Below are 26,999 nucleotides of genomic sequence, written 5' to 3'. Positions count from 1 at the left end.
AGGCTTTTATAAATTTTTAAGCAAAAACTGTAAATTATTTAATTTACTTACATTCATATCCATGTAAAACTATTTATAATAGGTACTTCTCCATTTGATCAGGATCCTCACAACCACTGTAAGAATCTCCAAAAACCTCACAGAAAAGTTTTGATTTAACCCCCAACTTCAACAATAAAACAAACTCCCATTTTGCATTTAATCCAGTTTGGCTCCATCTCCTGCTCAAAGTTACAAATTACATATTGTAACATTTAGATAAGCTTAAAAATATGAAACTCAAAGGTGGTAGTCTTACAAAGTACTTCAAGAATGTTTGCTAGAGATGAAAACCATCCTAAGRTATTAGAAGTGATCAGTGATTCAGCTGTGAGTTTCACATATTGATAATTAAGCAAAAGCTGATAACCTGTATTGGTGAGATTAGTGGCACTCTGGATATCTACAATTTCTGGCATTTCCTACATTTCAAAGCAAGTGTGTAGTTCCACTAAATACTGCCTTCAAAACTTCAGGTGGGAAAAACAGGACACTGAAGAAACTCAAGGACACAGTAATTCTCAACAAAGCTTGTTTTTAAAACTCTAGGAAGAATTTAAAGAGATAGAGAAGGCAACTTGTAAATTCTGATGTTGAATGGAGCAGCTCTGAACCATCACAAARAGAACATGAGATCATCCACCTTGGMAACACAGCTCTCCTATCACTGCATTCTGGAGCAATCTGAAGCAAACAGCAAGGAAAACTCTGCTACTCCTAACCTTAACAACAGACTGGAGGAAAAAAACCTTCTTTAGGTTATATGTACTGACTTTTTTTTCACAACAAAAATTTCCTTAAAATAATTCCATAATGAATGAGGTTGCACTTTTCCTACTTCCAAGCATTTCTCTTCCATGCAATTTATTTTTCAATACAACGGGCTGGTATGGACTTTGTTMCATAACCTGCCTTCATCCCTGCTTGAGGTCCTCTTCAATTTTAACCATAGCTTCTAACTCAGCAACCCAARCTCACTGCAGGGCATTCACAGAGGCTGTACTTTGACATCTCGAGGAGGTGCTGTCTTCAGCCTTTGTGTACCATTACTGTAACACACTCAGTACACCACATAAAGGAATTGGCGCCGTTGTTTTTTTGCACTGGTTACACAACAGAGGCAGCACAGCATATAGAGGRAGCACGTGGGGAGGAGTATGTCCACAGGGAAACAAAGTGTCGACTTAAAAAGTAGCCTCTCTAAAAATGTCAAGGACAGAATAAAATTGAACAGCAATTTAAACAAACAAAAAACACCACTACCCTCCAAACTTACCTTGGAAAGGGATTCTGAAAATCTTGATAACAAATCTCCCAAGTTTTGTATAAGTAGTTCTAAACCTTGCTCTTTAGCAGATGAGAAACAGAGCTAACGGCTTGTCCACTCTTCCTCTGTGCTGTTAACATGTTCCAATGTTCCCACCACGTTGCTAGTTGCCCATTTTCCTACCGTGCTTGGTAACTCARCTTAATGCTACACTCAACCCAGAGATTTCCTAACACAGTTGATGTTGTTCATGTTATTCATTTGTATTTAGGCTCCATTATTTAGCACTGTAAAAAGAAAACCCMACACAGCCAAAACAAAGCCTTTTGCTCTAACCTACTTCCACTTTAATGAGATTATGTGATAAATTTCATGATCAGTCTTAGATGGATTTAGTATGACACYTTTTAATAAGCACAGTAATTAGCTTCATGGCCTGTGAACTACTTCTCTCTTCCAAAATTCAAACTAACAACTGTCATGCTGATACTTTAACACCAGCAGCCTAATGAGTTAGCTGYGAGCAGAGCCTGCTACTACCACAGCAAGTTTATGTATCTGGTGGTTGTGTATTACAGACACTTCAAYATGCTCTTACACACTGATCCAAAAGGCATGAAATCAGTAACCTGAGGTACGAACCCATGTCTGTGTTCTTCAGGTCCTCCTCTGGACTTTGAACTCACTGGCCTCACCTGTGAGTAATTCAGGAACCCTCTGGTTTGCACCAGCCACCCTAAATGCATGTTCAGAATTCTGTATGCAGAAGACAAATCTCAAAGTCCTCAGGCTTCTGAAATACAGTCTGTTTCCATGCTAAAAAATTTTGGGGGCATTTGGGACACTTTGTTTAATGTTTTGTACTCTGCTCACTGAGACAAGTCGATTGTGCAGCTAGTGAGTCCATGGAACTACAGAAAGAAAGCCTTATGTCACTACATTCTCCTCCTTCTAGCTTAAGACTTACTGCAGGTAATAATTTCCTACATGTCTGTCACTACCTGCACAAGTTGCTCCATACCAGCTTCGGTACTCTTCTCTCACCCTGCCTTGTGATGCAAGGATATGCACTCCTGAGTCAGGAGACCAGTCATCAGTTCATGCTCTCCTTTCCTGCACTTCCTGAAGTTCTCAGCAGGGAACAAGGGTGCTTGCAGATCAAAACCTATCAGACAGCTTTATTCTTCTGCTTTGTTGAACATGCCCTACAGAGTAAATGCAATATACAAGTTCACTGTTTCTCACTGTATTACTAAAAGTTACATATGGTACTCTTTAATGTTATTACAATTTCRTAAATCTGCTATGGTAGCAATGGATTCTCTTTTTACAAGTGCTTTGCTACCTAAGAAATTAATGGTTTGTGGTAAAYCCTTATGTATTCCAGGATTAAACATCAAATTATTTAATATCCCTTTGCCAAAAGCCTAGACAGCAGGAAAAAATTTCATTTATGGTGGTCTTTCAGGCTGAACGGATGTAATGGAGGAGTTGTTACACTGGACAATGTGGGGGAAAAAGAAGGGGCTGTAATTTGTATTGATACAGCTCTAGATTTACCAGGATTCTCTGATACTTACCTTTTTTCAGTTCAATAACCAGAACACTATGGATTTTGGCAAGCATGCACTTGGGGCCGTTTTCTGCTGGCACTGACAGTGCAGAAAAGGGGAAAAAGAGTGGCTTGGGAGAAATGCTTTATCTTATGTTCTGAAATATGCCACTCTAATACGACCAAAGTGTTTATCTCAACAGATCCTTTTCAGAAAGACAATATAAGCCAAAAAGTTAATATATACAAGTTACAGCCATAAAACCAACCATTTTAATTGAAGCCATTAAAAAAAAACATGTGAGGCAATATAAATGATAAAACTATACTTAAGAAGAAATAGCTAGCACTTTCTGAAAAGCTTTAAAACAGCAACAAACACTTTACAAAAGGTTTGAAGGAAGAGAATAAAACTTCCAAACTACAGGTATTGTATAAAGGTAACATTAACAATTATCTTATAAAATACAGCAACAGAGACAAAATGGATACTCAAGCTCATTTGAAACTAAGCCTTCTGGGGTCTTGGTTAAAATGTGTGTTCAAAAACTATTTTTAACAAGAACTAAATACTTCATATTTTAAATGTACAGGTCCCTGGCATAAACATAGCACTATACACATCTTCCAAATAAGCAGTAATTACAAGTTCCTTTAACCATGTGTGGTGTCATCTTCTACAAAGTCTTTGGCCATTTCTGCTGTGATCACATCAATATGACTGACCTGGTGGAAAAAAAGAAGTATTCAGTTATTACAGTACTTCCTGCAGAAGAAGACAGACATTTCTGAAGGCTCCAAGACTCAGCAACAGGTCTATCAWCGATTTATAATTGCCTTTAAAGAACATGACAAGGGATGCCTGCTRGTATTTAAATTCTCTTTCAAGAAAGAGAGAACTTTTTTATAGAATACTACAAYCTAACTAGAAACAGATCAACTGAAGTGAATCTGATTCACTTTGAACTCTTACTAAGTCTCAGATGCTCAACTTATTTTTATTATGGTGTTTACTGAGAAGCTTATCATACTATTTACCTTGTTTCTGAATTTTACACCATAGAACTTGTCAGCTGACTCAAGCAGTTCAGGCCTAAAAGTTGTTGTAATAAATTGAGCATGTTCAGCTAGTTCCATAATCATATCTGAAAAAGAACAAAAGAACACAAAACCATTTTTTTAATGTAATCTTTTCAATGAAGTGAAACAGACAGGAATAGCAAACGTTTTGCCTTATTCAAAATCACTTCKTTAATGAAGCAAAAAGCCCACAGATCATAAAAGCATCTATACCAGTTTTATTTACCAGATAACACATACAAGCACTACCATTAATTCCAGTATCAACTCTGACAAATTCAGCCACTCAGCAAACCCAGTATATTACACTCCTATCATGAAAAAAAGCGTATGCACTTTTCCATTAACTTTTAAAATCAAAATAGACTTSAAAATAGGACTGTTAAATCTCCTTACTGAAGTGCAGTAAAGAGACCTTTTAGATGCAGTAGACAACAGAGCTTCTACCTAAAACCAAGTTCATGAAAGCTTTGGGAGGCACAAAGTTACACTCATACACACACTGGGCTTCTCAAAAATGTGCCTTTATGGTTAAAAGCTTTTATCTTAAACATCAGAGATGAGAAGACAAACTACTACCTTCAACTAAAATGAAGACAATAAAAGGTAGATGAGTACCTGAGACAGCTTTTCTATGCTGGGCATCCAAGGCCTGGTCGATTTCATCAAACAGGTAAAATGGAGCTGGATCACATTTCTGGATGGCAAATATCAGGGCCAGAGCCACTAAAGATTTCTGTCCACCTGAAAGTTGCTGCATTTCTCTCATTTCACCCTGCTTCCCCGTGAACGATACCTAAGAAAACAATGTAACAGCAAGATGATTTTAAAACACTAACCACACCATCATTTGCTATTTAACAGGATCAACKAAATGTTACCTTTAAAAATATAGTTAAAAGGCAACCTAAACAAACACGCAGGGAACTGAAAAACATGCATTTTTCTTTACCCTTATGCCAACTCCAGTGAATTGATCTACAGATGGAACACTGCTCTGAGATCCAGATCCCCTTTCGCTCTCAGTGCTGCCTTCACCTTCATCCTGGGACTGACTGCCCTCCACATCTCCTTTCTTCATCACTAATGTGGCCTTGCCACCAGGCACTAACTTTTGGAATACTTCACTGAAATTTTTTGACACCTGAAAAAGAATGCCAATAAAACCAGCTCATTCTACAGAGTGAAACCAAATGCAGACAACTGTTCTTGCATGAACAAATGAAGTATCTGCCTTAAAGCAGAGATCCACATTCTTAGGCAGAAATGACAAATACATGCTGTACAACACTTGTCTTAAAACCAGCCAAAACAACTGTTCTTGTAGTATGAAAATTTTCAAAAATTTTTCAAGAAAACAGTACAATTAAAACACACAACTGTAGCAAAAATAAGGTTTATTTAGTGCCCTTCAGTTAATAAAAAAAAGCCTCTAAATAGAAGACTTCACACACTTTATAGTTAAGATCCTTTGTTAACATCAGAATTACTTTCGCTACATCTAGAGTAGGGATTTGGTGCAGTTTTTTGCCACAGTTCCCAGAAAGGGTTGTACATAGTACAYAGAAACTTACTTGACAGGAAATATCTAAGAGGTTTAAAGGAAAKCTAGAGTAGTATTAGAGATGGGCACATATTATTTAAAAAATGCACAAGCTTCAAGTTATGTGACACTGCCTTCTATTATAATGGATTTATTTAGTACCCACTGCTTCGCATAGAGCTGCTACACCATGGGACAACTTGATCAATTAAAGCACCAGTGTCTTTACAATTGTTCCCATTTTATTACCTGTTTGAAAGTCAGCTGAATAGCCTCATATTTCCTGAGCTCAAGGACATTCATCAGCTCCATGATGGATTTGTAGCCCCTGTCCAGTTCCTCTTGTCTTTTTATCAATTTTTCCTTCTGCTCTGAGAAATTCACAAACTGATCTAAAGCTTTTTTATTAACATGGCTGTATTTCTTCAGTTCAGTATTGCACTGCTCCAGCTTGCGGAATAACTGTAAATGGAAAACAAGAACACATCAAAGTGACTTGAAATTCTAGCCACATTTGACACTCAAGATGCAGGTGACACTRATGTTTCAGGTCATGAAACATGAAACCAAGCACATGATTTACCTGCTTTAAACTTAAAGTCTGATACTTTTCAAAAGCCTCCTGTGGAAGTGAACCCAACTCTCGTATTTTCTTCATGCATTCCTCCTTCTTCTTGAGRAGCATGCCTTGTCTGTTTGTCATTTTTTCAAGTTCTTTTGTATCRTGGTTAATGGCATCCATATGCTCCTTTTCCATGTTCTTCCAGCGTTCCATGCTCTTCTGAAGTTCTTTAATCCCYGCTTCAGTTTTGTCAATAGAGTTATCCAGATCTGCAAAATTAAGCAAGAGTACAAAAACCAAAGTTTTACGTCTTACATGCCCACATGCGATCAGCAGTGATCCAATAAGGAATTTATAAAACAAAAAGATAGACTAAAGAAGATCTGTTAAGGAGCAGYAGGTTAAATTTCAGGCAAAAGGTTGAAAATCCCTCTCCTTTCTTCCCTATGAGCATATAGCTTAGAAGAGCCCCAAACAAATGTACTACAGTCATATTGTTCAATTCTAGAAAGAGAAGTARAGATAGTTTCAAGCCATACAGATGCCATGGCCTATTTGACAGCAGCTGAGCTTTGGATGGGTTAGTCAAAATTCAGGAACAATTAGAGAAGATCTTGTTTGTAGGACAGTTGCCTCACAAGTACTATGGCTTGAAGTCAGAAGCCCATTACATTATGGTCTACTTGTAAATCAAATAAGGTATGTGTGAACTTTCAAAACCCTGSAGTTTTCTTTCCAAAACATGAGGTTACCAACCATCTGACCGTGCCAGTGTATCCTTCACTCGTTTGTTGATAGCTTCAAGTTCCGATGTCGTGGCAGTAAGAACTGTGCCACCTTCTGTTTCTCGAAGCTCATTCAGTTCCTGTGGGATAAATAAAGCTTCAGCATGAATGGGAACAAAAGCATAAGCCAGACAAGCTACCTATTACTACTCTACATATAACTGTATGCAATAACTTAGCTAAATTTTAGACAATAGTTTAGATTTTCTAACAAATCTGTCATTATGATAATCCTATTTATACACAGGCTGGGTATTCGCCGCAATTTTTGTCCAAAACTTACTGTGCTGAAATTCAAATAAACTCTTTACTCAGTTTAYACATAGGGAAGCAAACCCCATCACAGATAATGGAGTGTAAAGAAGAGGTATTTATAAAATTATTAATACATGTTCACCCTGGAAATAAACCAAAACCARACTGCAAAAGTACTTCTAAAAGAAAATCCTTACTTGTTCCACTTGGTCTAAGCGTTTTCTCAGATTCTCATTGAGATATGTTTCAACTCTTGTGATAATGCCTTCTAGTTTAATCCTCTCATTCAAAAGCTGTCTGTTTTCCTGAAAAAATAGAGGTATGTATTAGTTGCCTCACCAAAGACTACCTTTTCCTTGTTAAAAAAAAATCAATTAAAAAAATCACTCTACACACAATTCTKTGTATTAAAATATCACTAGTCTCTGGACAGGAAAAAAACAAACTAGAAGCAGTTTTGCAGCTGCCTAGTATAAAAGCCAACTGTACAAATCAGTGAGTCTATTAGTCTGAATTTGTATCCAATTCTTAAACTCAGAAATGCTTKAAAGACTAGTCTTTTTTCATCAACATGTGTCAGTCAGAACCTTAGTTTTGTCTCACCTACCATGTGCTTAAAGGAATTGTATTCCTTCCCACACTCTGCATYCTCCCTTCAGATGATACCTATTTGTATTTATCATTGGAAAGTCAAAGAGCAAGAGCAAGAAAACTGTGATTATTTTAACACAATAGCCTTAATTCTCACACAACCAACTGGCAAAATTGACCCAGTGTTTGAGAAAAACTTTCAAATACACCTTGCAAATGAGAGMACTTCAAACATGCCTACCTACAACTGATGAAGCACTACTTTAGTGACACTATATTGATAAGTGAATTTTCATACAAAAGGACAAACATTTATTGCAAAGAAAGGTGCCACATTTTATGGCAAGACATTTTCATTTCCTTACTTGCTGCAGTTGTCGAATTTCATCATTAAGAGCATCCACACGTTTCTGATCTTCAAGACTGAGCTGAGACAACAAATCTGTCCCCARTTCTGCTTTTAATGATTCTCTAGTTGATTCCATAGCATGTAAACTTGCCTCCAAGCTCTGCAAACTGCGTTGCTGTGGGACARATGTTAGACAGAATCATTCCTCAAAGTCTGGTGTTAACCAGAAATGAATGTAAGTTTATCACTAATATTAATAAAACAATGAATATAAACCCAGTAACAGCTTTCAACATCCCCATGCTAACCTTAGGCATAAATGTCTTTTCAGACTGCTGCCTCTTCTCCTTCAGCATTTTCATCTCTGACAAAATACTGTCTCGAGAGGCTTTGAACTTTCTCTGCTGTGTTTCTATTTGCTGCATTTGGTTCATTAGCTGGTCAATCTCATTATTAATCCATACAGTGGGCTAAGGAAAATTTTGTCCTTGTTTTATTTCACACCTACTAGTACCTTCAATTTTTTTCCATCTGACATAGTCATCTGTCATCAAAATAAGAAACAAAAACTCCACCAAACCWTTATAATCAGTTGTAGAGGAAAAATAAAGAATCATCAACAAAAGTAACTTGAGAAGYTTATCAGCTTATCAGTAACAGAAACTAAGCTAAATAAAGCTTTCCTTGCTTATTTTACAACATGACATTCAGAAGAACAAAGGGATACAACTGAACATGCAAGGAAAGCTCAGATCTTAGAAAATACAGAACAGATAGCTATAYTTAAAACAAAGTGGTAGAATAATACCATCCCTTACTCAATTTTGAGGCAAAAAGTGTAATTTGTTCAGGCTAATTTTGGTATTGGCTTCAGTCATGGCGCTGAGCTAGATGAAAATTGTGTTTTAATTTATGTYGAGTTGCTATCATGTTACTCCTACTACAATGTATATTTAAACACCTCACCTTAAATGCCCTAAAAATGAAATAGCTTCCTAAGCAGAGGCTACAGTAAAACAGTTCACTACATACATAAAACATTTTGTGAAAACTGAATGAGCTATAGAACAGGAATTTAGTGAGAACATATATTATACTTTTAAAACAACTGAGGAGTGCATTTGTTATGTTCCAGAAGTTACAGTCAGACTGCAGTAACAGCTCTTATTACTACACTCACGGATCAACCAACAGGTGAAGCATATGCCACAGAGCACCCTACCTACGTCCCCTACAGATCCCTGCTGAAAAAGAAACTCAGACCTAGAGATTTTGACWTAAATTATAGCAAGAAAAAAAATKCAGTTCCAAAGTRGTAGTCCTGGTTAAAAATTAAGCTACACAGTAAYACAAGGGCCTAACAAGTAACTCAGGAATTTAACTACAARCAGCAGAAATTCAAGTTCCCATTCCTASTTATGAAAAGACCACATGTACATTGTACACTGGGATTAAACTTAAAATTAAGTTTACACACAAACACTTTCAAAATCATATGCCTATATGTCTGTAGTTTAATAAAGACCTAAAGGAGAAAAAACACACTTAGTAAATACTTAATTTTAGATACACAAATACAGTACTGCACACTACCTATAGGTAATCATAAGAAGGGTGAAAAACATTCATTATTACTGGTGCATGTAAATCCAGCTGGCAAATTCAGTCTGTTTAAGTCACATTTAACAGASCATTCTGAAAGTCTTCTATCAACAAGACTTAAGTACATATTTTTAAAGTTTCGCTAATAAGCTGTGGACCTAACCAAAGGCTTTGGTGTTCTGCTTATCTGATGTCCCACCCAATTGTCTCTAATGCACTGATGCAAGTCAAAAAGCAAAGGAGTTCAATTTGAAGGACAGAATGACCTGGGTGATGTATAAGAAAAATGTATAAACCTCCCTTACCCCAAATTGTAGATACTCTTTCTCAAAAGGACACCGTGCAAAGAGACTGAAAAGACCAAACTGCCAAGCAACTCAGAGCTTATTATAAACAATGCTCTCCCATATCCCCTCCACAGCATAAATGGGCTATAGAATACATGAATTCAGGACACAAGTACTAAAAATACCGAGTGAGTCAGAAGAAGCAGTGAAGATTAACACAGATAACAAGAATATCTGGTTATGGCARTTACTACAACAGACCTTAAAAGGAATAGAATGTCTCACAATTTAGGGTTTAACCTCATCTCTAAGCGTTAAAGAGCAGTATCAAATGCAGTAATGTCAGAASCAGGCTGCACACAAAACAGTCAAAACAAATGCTGTAGCTACTAAGTCAGTCTCCTGTTTTTCATCTCTTACTGTAACCACAAAACAAAAACCTTGTCATCACACAACCTTCCCCATTAACAACGAAAGGATATTTTCAATGTTTCTGCGTAAGTTTTCATTGAGCTTTGCTTCAAGTTCACCAAGTTCTTCCTCTGCTTTTCTAACATCTTTCTGCAAYTCAAGCCGAGACTTCCTGGTGTCATAATAACCTCCAGTCAAAGCACCTCGATGGCTGACTTGATCACCTACAAGCAGAACAGAATGGGATATAAACTGCACACTACAAGCTTTCCATGAAGTCCAGCACAGTTTCTGCAGTGCAATTTAGCAGATTAACTAGATMATTTCAACTAAGTTACATAAGCACTGAATGCATCAGCAATCATGTATGTTTACAGTAATTAGGGAAATGTTTATTCCTGTAGTCAATTTAAGTAAGTGCATTAGTGCATTCCCTTTCTCAAAATGAACACATATAAGACTGCTATAACCTCCTTTAAACATTAGCTTCTTTTTGTTTGTTTTTAATTAACTTCAGGAACCATGCAGCTTTAAGGAAAAAAAATACTTCTATTAAGGGAAAAATGCAAACRCCTAGTACTACCAGTTTGAAAAAAAATTTCAAGTCTTCTATGAGAAAATAAACAAGAGATGAAGAAATTAGCAGCATCTGTGGCTTGTATAGTATGCTGATACTGAAAAATTAATCATTTCCTCCTCAGACACCCTTAGGAATTTTTTCAGATTGACTTTAAGATATAAAGACAAGAATAAGCCTGCTAGCAATCTACCTTCTTAAAAACAAGAAATTAACAATAGATATAGACTATTTCAGAGAACATAAGATGTCAACATATCTGTTGCACAGCAGAATTCACCTTGCACTGATCAAAAATTAAGGCCATATAKTCACAACCTAAACACTGGTTTTGAGCTTGGGGAAAACACCATAAACATTCCAGGAAAACAAACACCTGTTAAATTGGTTAAGAAAACTGGATGAATGTAAACCTAATCTGYTTTATAAATCTCAGGATGGAGATACATAGCTACTAACATTTAGATCTTAGAAAATTCCATAACTTGTCACGAAATTCTGTATTTTTAAGCACTGTACTTAACCAAGTGCAACCTTGTACATRCATCTCAGTGAAGTATATTATTATTTTTAATAATCTTATTTCAACAACACTAAATAGACAATGTCYAATGAGCCCTGTGTTCTCAGGAATCCTATTTATAAAATATAATTTATGAAATTGCAGTATTTACCTTCCAGAGTGATACARTCCATTGTGAAAGCTCTGGCCAGCTGGGTGGACACTTCCATGCTACGACAAATTAATGTCTTCCCAAAAACATGTTTGAAAGCTTTATCAAATCTTGGATTGTATCTCAATTTACTGATCATAGGAATGGCATCCTGAAGTGACAGAATTACAATTCAGCAATTAAAGCAATTCTTGATTATCAGGTCACAATAAAACTCTACTTATTAGTATTGCCTTTTTATTGCCTGCACTTTACAAGTAATGAGCAGATACCTTGTAGGAAAGTGTTCTTCTGTATCATTTTTTTTTATGTTCAGAAGCATACATTAGCAGTAGTATTTAAGTGCAGACATTCAACAAAAAAGCAAGTGGTGGGCTGTAAGTAGCATACACAATTCAAAATGTGAGGCTTTGTAATTATGAAGCAGAGGTAGGTTCAAAAGRAATTCTAACTCACATTAGTCTCAGGATAAGCAGTATCTCTAACATCCAGCTTGTTCAGAGGGAGGAAAGTAACTTCTCCAGGAAGGTTCATTTTGTTAAATTCCATTAGGATCTTTGTACTGACCTCATCAGAATCCACAATGTGATAAAATAACCTATTTAATAAGCCAAACAAATAGACAAAACTTCACTATGCTAAAAGGACAAACATTTTTTTGTACAGACAGTGTTGATGCAGGTACCATTAAATAACACATCACTATAAAGSTGCATTGCATTTTCAATTCCACACCTTAGAAAAAGTGGATACATTCTTTTCATTTTTGTTAAAATGGGATCAGAGAACAACTTGACATTCCGCTGCATCTCTGCTTTTGTTTTACGGTTTTTTTTTGACAAAGTCAGGACCAGCTAGGATTAATATTTAAATAGGCAGCATTCTTCCTAGTTCCTTCACAAAGGAATAGCAGTTTGATCATGCTATATAGAAGGCACTTTGACAAAAAAAAAAAAGGCATGACATGAAGTTCAAAAGAGTAAAATTTCAGTAGCAGCTTGCAGCAACAACTAAATTGTGACACTACACTAAAGAGCACATAAGTACCTGTTCCCCGCAGTGACTTCAACACAGGTGTAGAAAGCTGGTTCACATTCAAAGTTATTCATCACAATTCCATGATAGCCATTTAGAACATGCTGGTTTATGCCTTTTCGACGGAAGTGCTCCAAAACTTTGTTTATGCTGTCTATACCATTCAAAATGGCCTGTTAAAATACAACTAATTACTGTATTGCAGGTAAAATATGTGGGCATAATATTCATTTTACCTTTAACTTTGTGACAAGTGTAACCCCCTTTTTTGCCAAATTCTTGTTAACTAACTACRGCTTTAACAGAAAATACCTAAATAAGAGTCCATCACTTTTCAGTTTGTTTTTTTTAAAGGAAAAACATATCAGAATAAATTTTTAAAATATTCCATTTCTAGTCTCCTCATATTAATTACCTTGAGGTTACAAAATTCACTCTCAAGTAGTTCTAGGGCTATAAGTATTTGAAAAAATCAGCTTGAAATATAATTTGTTCATCTTAACTATGACAGAAAAACCGTAATTAAAAATAAATATCTTATCTTTCAGATAAAACTGCCTGCCCTTTAGGAACAAGATTCCACAAGGAATCCTCAAGAGTGAGGTTATCTTACCTTTCCTGTTGCTGCTCTGAGAAGCTGCTGTTTCTTTTCTAAATCCTCTCTCTTTGCAGCAAGAGCTTGTTGTTCTGCATTCTCTTCTCTCCATAGATAACTACAGAACAAAACCAATAAAATTTTGTAAGCGTGAATGCAATATGAACATTTTATTATTATTTTCTTAAAGACTGCTAATCTAATGGGAAGGMAAAGTGCAGAAGTTCATACATGGCCATATTTAAAAAACATACCTACATGCCATGTTAACAACTACACAGTTGGGGTCCTTCACATTAAGTGAGATTGAGACATATTTCAATTAATTACTAACTTTCTTTCACTCTGTAGTTCATCCTTTTTATTTTTCACTTCATAGTATTTTCTGTCCAATTCTTCAACACGAGCCTTCACTTCATTAAGATCCTGGTCCAGTTTCTAACACAAAAAAAGAACAATATGAAACTACAGTTCTCCATATTAAAAAAAACCAAAACAAAACAAAACAAAAAAAAAAAAAACCAGAAAAAAAACACCCCAAAACCAATGAACTTAATTTTATTCAATGCTGAATTACTAAAAATTCAGAAAATTCCTACAAACATTTTTAACCAACTTACAACAAACTGCAAAAGCACTAAGAATAAAGACAACTTCATAAAGAAGCAGTAACAACATGTGGGTGCCACACAGATGGCAAGGCAGGCACAGCTGAACTGTGCGAAATAGATCCCTGTAAGCCACAGCAAGAATTGGAACCAAAACAGTAACTAACATACATATAACTTCTGTGTAATCATGCTCTGAAATGACATTCGTGATAAGTACAACTAATCTTGTGTACCATGTCATCCTGCTATTAGTCAAAAGTCTTAGCCTGCTCTCCAGCAGTACCACACTTTCAAGACAGCTGCTGTCAACAGTGTGCTGTTTAAGCCAATGCACAGACATCCTCCCTTTGCTCACTTAACACCTGCCATTTTCAAAGCAGTTCAGGGCTAGCACTCGATGGTGTTTACATATTTATATGTGTACAAGGAGAAGGAGCTGTRTTCTAAAAACACAGCCAGCTCGTACCAAACTAACCTTGCAATCTCTCAATCACATTCACCCAAGACACCTTCTCTTTGAACAACAAAAAGCTATACAACTCTTSACCTAAGCATATAGCAACCTTCCTTGAGGAGAAAAGAGATACCAAAACATGCTYATAGGAAGGAACCAAAATCCACAAATTTAAGCTCTTCAATCCTACAGAATTACCATTGAGCAGTACTGCACAATTACACTTAGCCTGTGGTAAGTGTTATTTTCTTCATTCACCAATTCAAAAAATCATGACATTGCTAATAGGGGTCCCAAAAACTCAATATTTTAGCAGAACACCGTCCTCTTTGTAGAACTACATTTCTGCATGGTGTCAGACTGACACTCAATTTCAGCAGATATTTTACACAAAGACCAAGAACACTATCAACACTGGCAGCCTACTCTCAGTATAAAAGCAGGATTTTCACGGCTGGAGCTCCTAGCAGGAATGCTAYCTTTGGATTATTTTGCTGTATTTGCACTGTAAGAGTGGCTTCTGAATGGAAATTAGAATATAAATTATGCAGATAATAAAAACCAGATTAATCTTCTAACATGCCTAGGGATGCAATTTCTAACCAGTTGCAACCATGGTGCAATGCTGCAGTTAAAAAGATCCTCTTGCTTGGGAAAAATGAGAGAACTGAAAACAACCAATAGACTTTTAGAAGAATCTAAAAATTATCTGTGACATGGCTACATGCAATGTAGACAAGAGCAAGGCAGATAGAAGCCTCTTCCTGATAACTCAGGCCAAACATATTGTGGAAAGTACCAGAAGGCAAAGCCAACATACAGAATGAAGTTAGTGCCATGCCTAAGGAGTTTAAAACTTATCTGCAGATGTTTCCAATATGCATTTTTCAAAGACCACATCCAACCAGAAAGTCACATCTTCCTTATAAACAAGCATTGAAGGTTGACTGTCCAAGATGGAGTGTCTAACCCTTCTGTCAAAAAGACCAAAAATAAGCTGAAAACTTACACTGTACTGTTCCAAATTTTTCTCTTTGTTTGCCTCTGTGTCCTCTAAATCCTTGTGTATAGCTGCAATCTGCCGCTTCTTGTCATTGATGGCTTGATCCAAAGACTTCAGTTCTTTCTTTATCCACTTATCCCTTTCCTCTTTGGAAGTAAATTGGCTCCCTCGACCTTGTTTTGCATAAAGATCTGTTCTTTCTTGTGTAGCCTGTGCAAGTCTATTTTGAGAAGGGAAAGACATAAATAAATCTTGGATTTTTTAAGAGCAGGCATTAAGAACTACTATTCAAATTTTCATGAAGTGTCAGACTCTAAAATTAAAGCACCAAATCATTAACAAAAATAAAAGGATCATGTTATAAACAATAAAAACACCTAGAAGTGGTTAAGCTTAGAAAATGGTTTTGCCAAATATTGTTCCCACCCCAACAATAAAGCAGGCTTTTTACAGATCATCTCCAAGTGCACATAACTACCCCATTATGAAGCAACAAGTACAAGTTTTCATTAACAGCARATGGATACCATTGAGAAAAATTGCATGGAGTAACACAGACCTAGCAATTCCCCTCTCTTCTTTTTCTTTCACGCTGTTAAATTTTGGCTCTGTTTCTGCCAATTCTTTCTGCTTCTCCTCAATTTTCTCAAGAAGTTTTTGCCTCTCTTTTAGCAGTCTTTTCTGAAAGTCAAACAAAGCAGTATTTAACGTTAGGTAATGTYAATAGATCAATATACCCTTGTGAAGAATAAATACATCATAAGATTGCAAGATGCCATTGCTTATCTGACACTATATTGTTTCAACACTTAGCAAACTGAATTTAGTTCCAATCAGTTCAGCAAAGAGGGATGAAATTAATGTTCTCGAGAAACTAAACTATGCAAGCAAGGAAGGTCTGTATGGCCAAAYAAGTAAGTTCAAATTAGCGCTGTAAACAAAACCCTCCTTCACAATATTTGCAGCAAGTAAGATCAAGAGAATTATATATGCTTGATTTCAGAACATACAGGATGATAAACAAAGGACCATAAACACAGGAGTCCAAGTTTACATCCCCTAGAATCACACTAAGGACATGGGGGGAAAGTCACTTTACCTGGCAAATGTTACAAAATAACAGGCTCCAGTCTAAAACGCACATTTCAGTGTAGGAGAACGCTACCTCGTGGCAATGACATTTTAAGACTTCACTGCTGTTACGTACCCTTTGCTCACTGTTGCCTGCTAATTCATCCTGCAGATCTTTAGCCTTCAGCTCTAATTTAGTCCTCTGTTTGATTTGCTCCTGTCTTTCAGCACTAAGTTGTTCTTTCTCTTCTTTCATTGCAGAAATCTTTGTCTTCAGTTCTCGAACTTGCCGTTCTATTTCCTATGCGAATGTAAATTTGCAGTATCTTAAATACTGAACGCATATTTCAATATTTATCAAAACTCACAAGATCATTGTTCWGTAGATGACAATACACTTGATGTGTGAAAAACTTCAAGGTTCCAAACAGGATGGAAGCATGCAACAGGATTTAATATAATTTTAGTTAGACACCACCAGCCCTCACCCACCCTCCTTGCCTCCYCCAAAAAATCCCCAAAACCACAAAGCAAAAATACACCTCTGGAGAGCCCTTTTAAAATATTCTTACCTCCATTTTATCTCTAGCATCTTGCTGTGCATCTCTCAGCTGCCTCGATTTTTCTCCACTTGTCTCTCGTTTAGCAGAAAGCTGYATGGAAATATCACCAATAGTTTAARTWGACAGATTCTGTTTGAGTTGTGATTCCATAAAGAAAATAATATATTTAATGAAGACCAGTGATGCTGAAGAATACATACAGCGCAGGTAGCTCGGTGTGCAGCTGCAGGTTGCTGCAGATTGAGCCCTGGGTGATGGAAGCCACAAACAAGAGAATGCCCCTTTACATAACAAAGGGCATGGAAACCTTGAGCTTAGACTGTGATGGGATAAAAACCCCGAGTTTCCTTTGTTGGGGTCCCTCCTCAGAGGCACCAGCTCCWAAAGTTCCTTTTTTATTTAGTTACTGCACCAAGATTAAACTATTTTAAGGATCGAGACATCTGAGACTCTGCTATGTGAAATCTGGTCTGACTGTGAGTGTGGTGTGCAGGGAGTCAAGCAAGGCACCAGCGCTGGGAAGGGGCTTCAGTCCTAGTTCAGGTGGTGCAGTTGTGACTGCCAGAGTGGCTCCTGGATGGCTGGACAGGAAAATTTCCTTAGCACTGTCAGGATTTTATCAAGGAATACAAGGAGATGGTAGCAAAAAGAAACCAACAGCGCATTACATTTTGTACTAGCCAAGATATTTTACCTCATCAAGCTTAGCACGAGTTTCATTAAGTTCCTGATTATAAATGGTGTATTCTAATGCTCTCCTCATTTTATCCCATTTTTGGTACTGGGCCAGCTCTTCTTTCTCCTCTTCTAGAGTATGCAGTCGCTCTTCAATGTAYTTCAACAACTCGTTGATCTTCTCTCTCTTGCCCTCTTTAGAAAACATGMCAAGATTGAAATTCAGTTAAACACTGTAATATAATCCCCCATCTTTATAGCCACTGAATCTACTCCAGTGATTAACTATTTGTCAACATTTATGAAACGTCAAAGTTCTCAGAAGTTACATTATGAAATGCAGAAGTTCTCAAAAAAAACATCCTAACAGCAGAACTGTTGATATTTGTTATGTAAGGCAACACCAGCATGTACTTGGCTCACACACCTCAAATAATACTGACTACAATGTGAACTTTCGTGTTTGCCAGCACTAGGTATCCGAATTTTTGGATCACTGCCAGCTGACATCATATGTTTTGAACAACAAAATTTATCCATAATAGCTAAGCTAAAAGAATTTATTACTGAAAGTACACAGAAAGTAACTTATTAAASCTTTTGAGTTATTGGAAATTCAGAGAGGAAATACGACATGCTTGGTTTAACACACCACAAATAACATCTATCTAGCTTTACTGAAAAAGCCCAAAGTTTTAGAGGTAATGGAATTACTGCAACACAAAGCAATAATTTCTTAAAGTTTTACCTGTTTCTTTCATTAGTGAAATACTCTCCTCTTTACGTTCATCGTACACTCTGGTACCAGCTACCTCTCTTAGTAACTTCAGTCTTTGAGAGTCAGGAGCTGTGGCCATCTGGTTGATCTGAAAATACAAGATCTATGACTTCAATGACCTGCTCTGGATGTATGGCTAACCCACCTGCTTGCCTGAGGTTTGGGCAGGAAGATTCAGATACATAGCACACACCGCACTGCTTTCCTTATGAGACAATTACTTTAGGACAGCAAGTATTCTGCTTGTAATGAAACTTGTTGCTTTTCTTATGTTACCATTTGTTGCCAAAACTCAGGATACATGTATTACAGTATTGCATACACAGAAGAAATCATAAACCACTCAAAATTACGTTTAGAGAAACTCAAGTTTGGGCTTTTAAGTCCTTGTGCTAAATCAAATCATTTAAATGCCTCCATAAAACCACAGTAAAATGATGGGCTATAAATCTTAGGATAATTCACATCATAAAACACTCATTAATATGACATTAAATCAGTCACACAATTACACCCAACATAAAAYTCACTTCCCTTCAACAGCATTTCAGTGGCTGCATGCTTTTCTAAGAAGGTAACTGTTTCTAATTTGTCTTATATTAAAACCAGTATGYGTATTTTGGCTGTTAAGTAGTGTGCACCAATCCCCAAAAGTGCTTTTCAGCTCAAGCTCTTCAAATGCACACATTCAACTGTATAGCAAAACTTATCCTGATAAACATCTGGCAGACTACTACTGGTTAGCATTCCCAACATCAAATTCTCAAGTCTCCTACATTCCATTTCAAGTATGCCTCCCAGTAACCTTTTGGASCATCTCCTTGTTAATCCACCCTGTGAGCCATTACTAGTCTGTCCTCTGTCTGCAGATGGGGGTGTCCTTTGAAAGCTCTAGAAAGCTGCTTGGATCTTGAAGACCAGTTAAGACAGGTCATGCCATGAGCCCTTTTCCTGGTGTGCATTCACTTTTGGTACTTCTGCATTTTCCATTCATTCTCCATTAACAGTATTTTTAACCCCTTAAAATTCTCTACCATTGCCTTGCAGCCTTGTCTATAGATCCGAAAATCTTTGAATTTACACTGAAATAATCACAGGAATCAAGTTTGCTTTGTAATTAAGTATATGGAAAAACACCTGACTGTAAACATCACCATGACAAAAACTCTTTGCTAAATATCAACATTTACAGAAATTATTTTTTTTTCTTAAAATCAGTCTACTGGAAACAATAGTATCTGCCCAATATACTGAAACAATAGTATCTGCCAGAGAAGTATCTACATRCAAGAACTATTTTAAACTAAGGTAGGTTTAGGTTTTGATTTACTTCTGAAATAATTGAAATTAGTCTGGCATCCAAGAAACATGATACCCTTGACAGTGATTCCTTCCACCTTGTGAAAAAGAATCTTACCTTYCCTTGTTTGACAATGTAGTAGGGATTACTGCGAGAAAATCCAGCACTTTCAAGAAGATTCATTACATCATTTTTCCTGAAATGTTATTATGAATCCATTAAAAACTTTCAAAAAGTGTAAAAGTGACAGCTGTAAAAATGCAATAGAGTATCACAACTATACATCACAGAATATAATTAATGCATGCAATGCGTGCTCTGTTTGAAGAAGCTTCTTTATTTGCAAATGGCTAATTCTAAAATGAAATGAGAGAATAAAATTGGAAAATATCTAAAATACTACAGAATTGGGAAAAGATTAAGAAATAAACGCCTGAAAGGACAGAGGAGAGAAATACGGGCAAAGATATCACAAGGAAGGATATAAAACCACCCAGAGTGTGGTAATTTCTATTTTAAAAAGCTCTGAAAGAAATATTACATAAGCAGTTAAACACCACATCAATGGATGGATTAAACTGCAAATTCAAAGTCTGCTGTCRATTGCACAAGGACTGATGCTCCAGCTGTCTGACTACTGGCACTCAGTACTGCACAACAGAAATAAAATATTTCATGCTAAGGATGCAAACGTTGCATTTGCCTACAGAATTTTACAGAACTACTATTCTCATTCAGATAAGGAAAAGAAGTACCTACGTCACCATTTTCTTGTCTAAGAAATATTGGTCCTTCTTGGCTCCAATGACTCTGCGAAGTGAGACTTCCTCTTTATCAATCTTAAGAAAACAAAAAACAACAAATATACGTACAAGCAAGCAGATRTAACTACACTCAGAATATTTGTTTTTACCAGAAATGACTCAAGAGTCAGCTACTGTACTGCAGCCTTCCATATGACTGAGATTACTTGAGTYTGAAATGATAATTTATATCCCRGGCAGKTCACTGAACTTACCGGTAGCCTGTTGTCGGAATTGTCAAATATAATCTCCACAAATGCTGAAATGACACGAGGACCTGTACCTTCCTAAGAAAGGAGATGTTCTCGTTAGACAACTGCCACCTTATAAAAATTTTGAACTCACTCTTCTCCTCTTTTCCCTGATGACCCGACTTCCCCTTTCTTTTCAAGGACTTGAGATGCAAGACCATCTCTGTAAGATCCAGGACATATGTTTTTACTTTTGAAAATCCCAACTACACATTCACTGGTGTGCATTATAAACATAATGTATTGCAGTGCAATAAATTCCCTTTTGCCAACAGGAAACAAAGAAAGATGCCTTGAAAATAATTGGCTTAAAATATCCACAGCCCAGCCCAGCAATTTAACATTCTTGTCATAGCATTCAAATGCATTAGTTTATTCTTTAGTTTTGTTGCAGTACACCTTCACTTACATGCAACAAAGCCAGTCTCTGCTCTGGGCGAAGATGACTAAACTCATCACTGAGAACAAAYTGAATTGCTGTAATAAAATAGAAAAGAAACACAAGATTTATTCTTTCCTTCAGGGAGGCATGCAGCAGTTTCATTAACTCAAAACATACTGGTTTACTGTTGTATAATAAAGTCATGCTGTTGCTAAAATCTTACAATATTTCTTCATTAACAACCTTAATCTGCTGGATCTTTATCMCTCAGCCTGCCGTACATCAGGATTTATCTGAAGAACTCATTGTTGCCACATTACTGGTTCACTGCATATCATTAACAATGCTGAACAGGCAGGGATTCCTGAGCTTTCCTCTACATATACGCAGCACACAGCCTAGGCTACAAACACTGCTAAAATACTTAAGTGTTTGACAATTTATAAAAACAACCATCACAAAGCCTCCCTTAATTAGCATCCTTGCTCCTCCAGTAATGCATCCATCCCATAAAATCCCCCTCATAACCTYATTAAGCTGTGCCTAACTGCTATGGAGTGGAACTTAGCTACTAGGAATGTCTAAAACAACTGCAAATATCATAATCTTCTTTCATGGTGCCAACTTTCAGACTTAGTTTCCTCCTGTAAATACTTCTGCCAGTTGAAAATCTTAAAAGGCCCTTAGTAAAAGAAGCTGAATTCTAGGGAAAAACCTGAACTAGATATTAAACAAGTGCATTGAGATCTGCCTTTCATTACTGTCAGGTTAWTTCCCACTCCATGTTGAGGAGGATCATTTGGTAAACCAAGTTCTAGCAAAAACAAGCAAAGAAACCTGGTATCATCAGCATCTCATGCCCAGTAAAATATCCATGCTTACCATAAAAAAAGTTGCTTTTTCCAGATCCATTTCTTCCCACTGAAAATTAAAACAAGTATAACATAGGTTATAGTTGACCCAGGTTAAMAGTGTAATGTACATTAAATGCTACATAAAAATACTCAAGAGCAGAATCCAAATGTAATACAGACAAATGAAATCTCAAGGGAATGAGGCAAACTTGGTGGGTGGATCACTTAGTCATTGAGAACAAGACAGAAGCCCTCTGCCCACTCAAAACACATTACCTTGATTTACAAACTCCAACACTACTCCACAATAATAGCTAAACCAATCCTACTTATTGTCATCTTTTTGGTTCTTCTACTGATACTCTGATCAATAAGAACAGTAGACCCAAGTCAAATTCTCCTGGCCCCAGAACATTTATCCAGAGGAAACCACTTGCCTGCACATTCAGGTTGACTGTATGAACTTCACATAGCATACAAACTTCTTAGTACTCCACTTGTTAATCCAGCGATATTTTTTTTAAAGACTGGAGTAAAGCAAGGCCCCATGTCTTCTCTTTAGGATCAGCACCTACTGTATCAGTTTCAAACCTATTTGTCTCCCAGAAGCAATAAACATCCCTACCTGCCCACTTGCCATCCAGACTCACCTCATTCCCAAAACTACTTGGGATTGAGTCTTTAAAAAAAAAGCAAAAAACCCTTGGTGAAATCAGAATTTATTTAGTGTATTTTAAAAATACAGAGTAAATCCTGGCTACTAAGATTTAATGACCAAAGCTGACTATTTCCTGTTGGGTCAGCAGTCTCAAAAGTTGCTGCACAATCCCTAAAATCAGTGGAAACAAAAAGGCAAGGCCAGGCATCTTTAGGCAGAAATAGGAAGAGGTGTGAGAATGGTGGATAACAATATACTATTAGCATAGGTGTCATGAAACTGCACTTCGAAACATATACTTTTTGACAGTCCACATTCCACACATTCATTCCTTTAAAACTGGAAGAAAGAKGATCTTTTTTCCCTGCAGGAATTTATAACTGCTGGTGAAATAAAAATGATAACACTTGCACAGACAAAAAAACAAAACAGAATCCTATGCAAATTCTCTGCTGCTCTTCCTGCAAGGACAATCTTTAAAAGAGGTCTGGCTGATACAGAAATGTGCACCCAGGAAGRAGTTTATGAGCCTCACTCAGTTTCTGAAGACTCTGCTCTTGTCCCAGCAAAACTGAACATTAATAGATGTTTGCGGTAAGTATATACACCCTATGGTATGTTACTGAGAGCTGTACAGAAGTTTCCAGAGTAGGAAATACAATCATCAAATGTAAGCAGAATATTGAAAACTATAAAGGAGACCAACATGAATGTCATCTGAAATAAAAGTGCAACTTTAACTAGTGCTAAAAAGCTAGTGTCAAAACTTACCAATAACATTGTGTTTGGAGCTGAATGGGTCCACAATGGTTTGGTCCCTGTAGCTTCGAAAGCCCTGAATGATTACCTGGTGAGAAGAATGAGTTATTTTAACAAAGCTCTTTCTGTTATTGAACAGCTTTTCAATGATAAAGTTTGAAAGAATATTTATATCAATTATAATTTAATTTGCCTGCCYTTCCTGTACACACTCAACTTTCTAGCTTAAGATCAGAAACTCACATCATAAACTTGTCCCTCACCTAAGCATCACTTTAGGGACAGATTTATCTTCCCACAAGAGATGCTGGTACTTGTGCAGGCCAAAGCATAGCAAGCCAGAGAAATTCGGGAGTTTTTGTGATAAACTACACAAAAATACATATTTGCATWAAGTATCATACACAAGAAAGAAAACTCAATATAACAAGCACTTATATTTAATTTTTATAATGCAATCTACTTACAGCATGAGAATTTTATTAGCAAATTATCCACACAATTGCAGGCTGCACAAACTGTACTAGACTGCCTATTTCACATGCAATAGTCTCACTTTACTGTGCAATCTAAAGAGAAACATAAAAAAGCAAGCTTGTCTTGTTTCTACCAATTCACAGCCTAACAAGACAAATTAAAATGTACACAAGTAACTTCAGGAGGTATGCAGCAGTCAAATTTCAACTATTTAATTTCAGCAGCATTTTGATGTTTGCCCGGCCTAGTAATATATAAGGTACAGGGTTATAATATCCTAAAAATTCAGCTCTGCATAGCAACAAAACTGATCCAACTTTCAGCACCAAGCAACCTATTCCACACATGAAAGCTGCGCTGAAAGCACAGCAGCTTTGCTCTGCTCAGTAAGGCATCAGAAAGGCAGCAGCCACCTAAAGGTCTGATGTTTACAGATCGCTCAGCAGGCACACTTAAAAAAGGATTACAGTTACCATTTAATATCTGTGTTCTTCACCCAGCTCTTCCCCAAGAGAAACAGGATACAGTTAAAACAGTAGGACTGTTTCACTATGAGAGCTACAATACACCAAAAATTCCTTCTTAAGACACAAAATTACCTTAAAAAATACTTCTCAATATCATTACTGCTGAAGCTTAGGATATTAAATTATTTAGATTTTTTTTGTTCAAGCACTAACTAACTTTTAGGCAGAACTCAGGACAGTCCTTCTCTTTCCAGGCACTACGGCTTCTTTGTCAAATTCTCTTAGCAAAGTTATTTCACTACTGGAATCTGAAGGTAAGAATACAGGTAGGCAGTAAACTACTAATCCTTCATCATCAAACATCAGACTACAGCTGAAGCTATTTTGAAAAAGGAGTAAGTGTTCCAATACAGCTACCTTCATTATCTGCCTACCTAAACCTTTTCTGAACTGCAGCTATCTGTGCATCCTCTTCTCAGGCCAGATACAGTTTTCTTTCTTCTGCACTGTATTCAGATCAATATATATACCTCCACTGTATTCAGATCAATTGCATTGGAAGTAATCAAATATTTCAGAATTTAATGGACCAAACTATAGAAAGCAAATTTAAGACAATGTATGAACTGAAGATTACCCAGTGACTGTGGCTATGAATACAAACAGCCGACCACCYCTAAAAAAACCAGGCTGTCTCATCTACCAGATGGAGACTTTTGCAGCAAGCTCAGTGTTAGAAGCTTTTAAAGGAAAAGCAGGAACAGAATATCTTATTCAGGTCTTGCTACACATCCTAGGCCACAGCAACTATGTTCACTCACTTTGATTTCACATATTAAATAAAAAATATTTTACAAAATCCAAACATTTTGAAACAATGCTGCTTCCAAACTCACTCAATTTCAATAGGAGGGAGAGAAATTAAAAGGATGGGCAAAATTTTGGTCTTTACTACTTTTACATTTTTCCTATAATATTCTAAAAACATCTGGACTGTAATAATTCATTTACTTTATTCTCGTAAGAACTTGAAAGTCACTACAAAATTATAGAACCAACCAATTATTATTTCTTGGATATTGCTACATAAGCACCAACTTTACCACTCACACTTGGGCACCACGAGAGGCAGACTCTAAACACTGCCATTCCTCTCCCCAAAGCTTTTCTCTAGGCAGTTTTCACTTCATCCATCCTACATATTCTGAAACCTCATAACYTCTTTATTGCCTTGTATAGACTCAGATTAAGACTTAAAAATAATTTTGATGTTCAAACTCCAAGAATAATTTCTAGGAAGCAACAAAATAAGGGATACTGATGGACTCAAATTCATTCTTATTCATTTTATTCTCATGTTCACACCTTGTGTACTCACCACGTTCACATACTCTCTTCTTTACCCCCTATAACAATATTGGTTACAAAAATAATTTCCTTATTTTTATTTTCCTCAAAATAAAACGCTTCCCCTGTTCTGAGTTAATTTGGACTTCTTACCCTAAATATCTTCACTACTGTTTGCTTTTGAACAATTCAAACCTGGAGAACAAGAACTCTTACCTAAAGTCTGTAAAGCAATGTAYCCCCCTGTGATAGTGACTTACAGAAACACAATAAAAAGACATTTGAAATACTGCTCAGTCAGCCAAACAGTAGATGCAAACCTGTTATCTATGTAGAACACGCTCTTTCAAAGGTAACAAAGTATTCTTCTTAAGAAAGACACCCTCAGGATGTCAGAAACAGGTCAATTCTGAGTCCACCAGGAAATGAGAATCGTGGTAGGCTTTGTACAAATGCACACAGGCAGCAGCACGAAAGCAGTAATAAAAATCTGTGCACACTATAMAATACACTGCTAAAACAGCTACAGTGATGCTGCAGGAGTAATATAACAATGACCCCAAAAACTGCTTGAAAAAGGTSCATATCAGGATCTTTTTAACTGACCACCAGCCACAGATCGTTTGGCAAGCGTGAAGCATAACAGGTGAAATGGGTCATGCCCGAGGGCCTGACACAACACCCCAAAACAAATAAGAAAATCCACTAATTGAACAGCTGAAAGATGCCTCTGACAGCTAAGTAGAGCCCTTTGTTTGGGTACGAGCCTTCCGGAGGCCGGGACATGGGGCCGACGTACAAACGGACCCCGCGAACAAGTCTCAGGTCCATAAAGGAGTGCCCCCAGCGCTACTTCACATCTGCAATGAATGAAAAGGAAGCAGGAGCAGAAAAGCAGAGAASACACCGCGGGGCCAGCCAGCGGTAGGACCTGACCCGTGGCCGGGCCGGGGACGCCTCCCCCACCTTGGACCGAGGTCCGCCCCCCGGGGCCGAAAAGATCCAAGCAAAGGCCTCGGAGCCCACCGCCTGCCCGCGGGCCCCCTGCTGCAGGCCGGACAGGTGCGAAAGTGCAGAGCCCCGGGGCGGGGCGGGCTGGGCCAACCCCCCTGCCAGGCCCAGGCCGCACCGCACACTGCGGGCGGCGCGAATCCCGCCGGCTCACCTGCTTGATGTACATGTTTGCCGAGGACAGGGCAGGCCCGCCACGCTGTCGTTCAGACCGCCCTCCCCGTCTTTTTCCGGTCCGAGCACCTGGGCTGACCGCGGGTCTCCGCCGCCRCTTCCCGCCCCCTCAGCCGCCCCCCGCTTCCCGCACAGGGCAGGCTCACCCCTCACGCAA

At 37.4% G+C, this 26,999-nt stretch overlaps 1 protein-coding gene across 1 annotated transcript; it reads right to left on the bottom strand.

Moving 5' to 3' along the window:
* Positions 1-1,255: 1,255 nt before the first annotated feature.
* Positions 1,256-26,999, bottom strand: SMC3 (structural maintenance of chromosomes 3). The gene is made up of 29 exons (XM_057375545.1): positions 26,823-26,999; positions 23,379-23,454; positions 21,978-22,016; positions 21,123-21,190; positions 20,678-20,749; positions 20,419-20,498; positions 19,777-19,855; positions 18,330-18,447; positions 17,601-17,776; positions 16,916-16,996; positions 16,480-16,644; positions 15,832-15,953; positions 15,279-15,492; positions 13,539-13,642; positions 13,223-13,322; positions 12,622-12,782; positions 12,031-12,172; positions 11,575-11,725; positions 10,395-10,547; positions 8,332-8,483; positions 8,040-8,198; positions 7,281-7,388; positions 6,800-6,908; positions 6,065-6,312; positions 5,731-5,943; positions 4,891-5,082; positions 4,557-4,734; positions 3,897-4,003; positions 1,256-3,584 (listed from the first exon to the last, which is right to left on the bottom strand). Exons 1-29 carry the CDS (start codon positions 26,835-26,837, stop codon positions 3,513-3,515), a joined length of 3,654 nt encoding a protein of 1,217 aa, XP_057231528.1. The 5' UTR covers positions 26,838-26,999; the 3' UTR covers positions 1,256-3,512.

This window comes from Malurus melanocephalus, unplaced genomic scaffold, assembly GCF_030028575.1.
Source record: "Malurus melanocephalus ecotype Western Australia unplaced genomic scaffold, MMel_1.1 scaffold_252, whole genome shotgun sequence".
In the NCBI taxonomy this organism is placed as follows: Eukaryota; Metazoa; Chordata; class Aves; order Passeriformes; family Maluridae; genus Malurus; species Malurus melanocephalus.
This window is presented reverse-complemented; position numbering and strand designations above follow the sequence as displayed.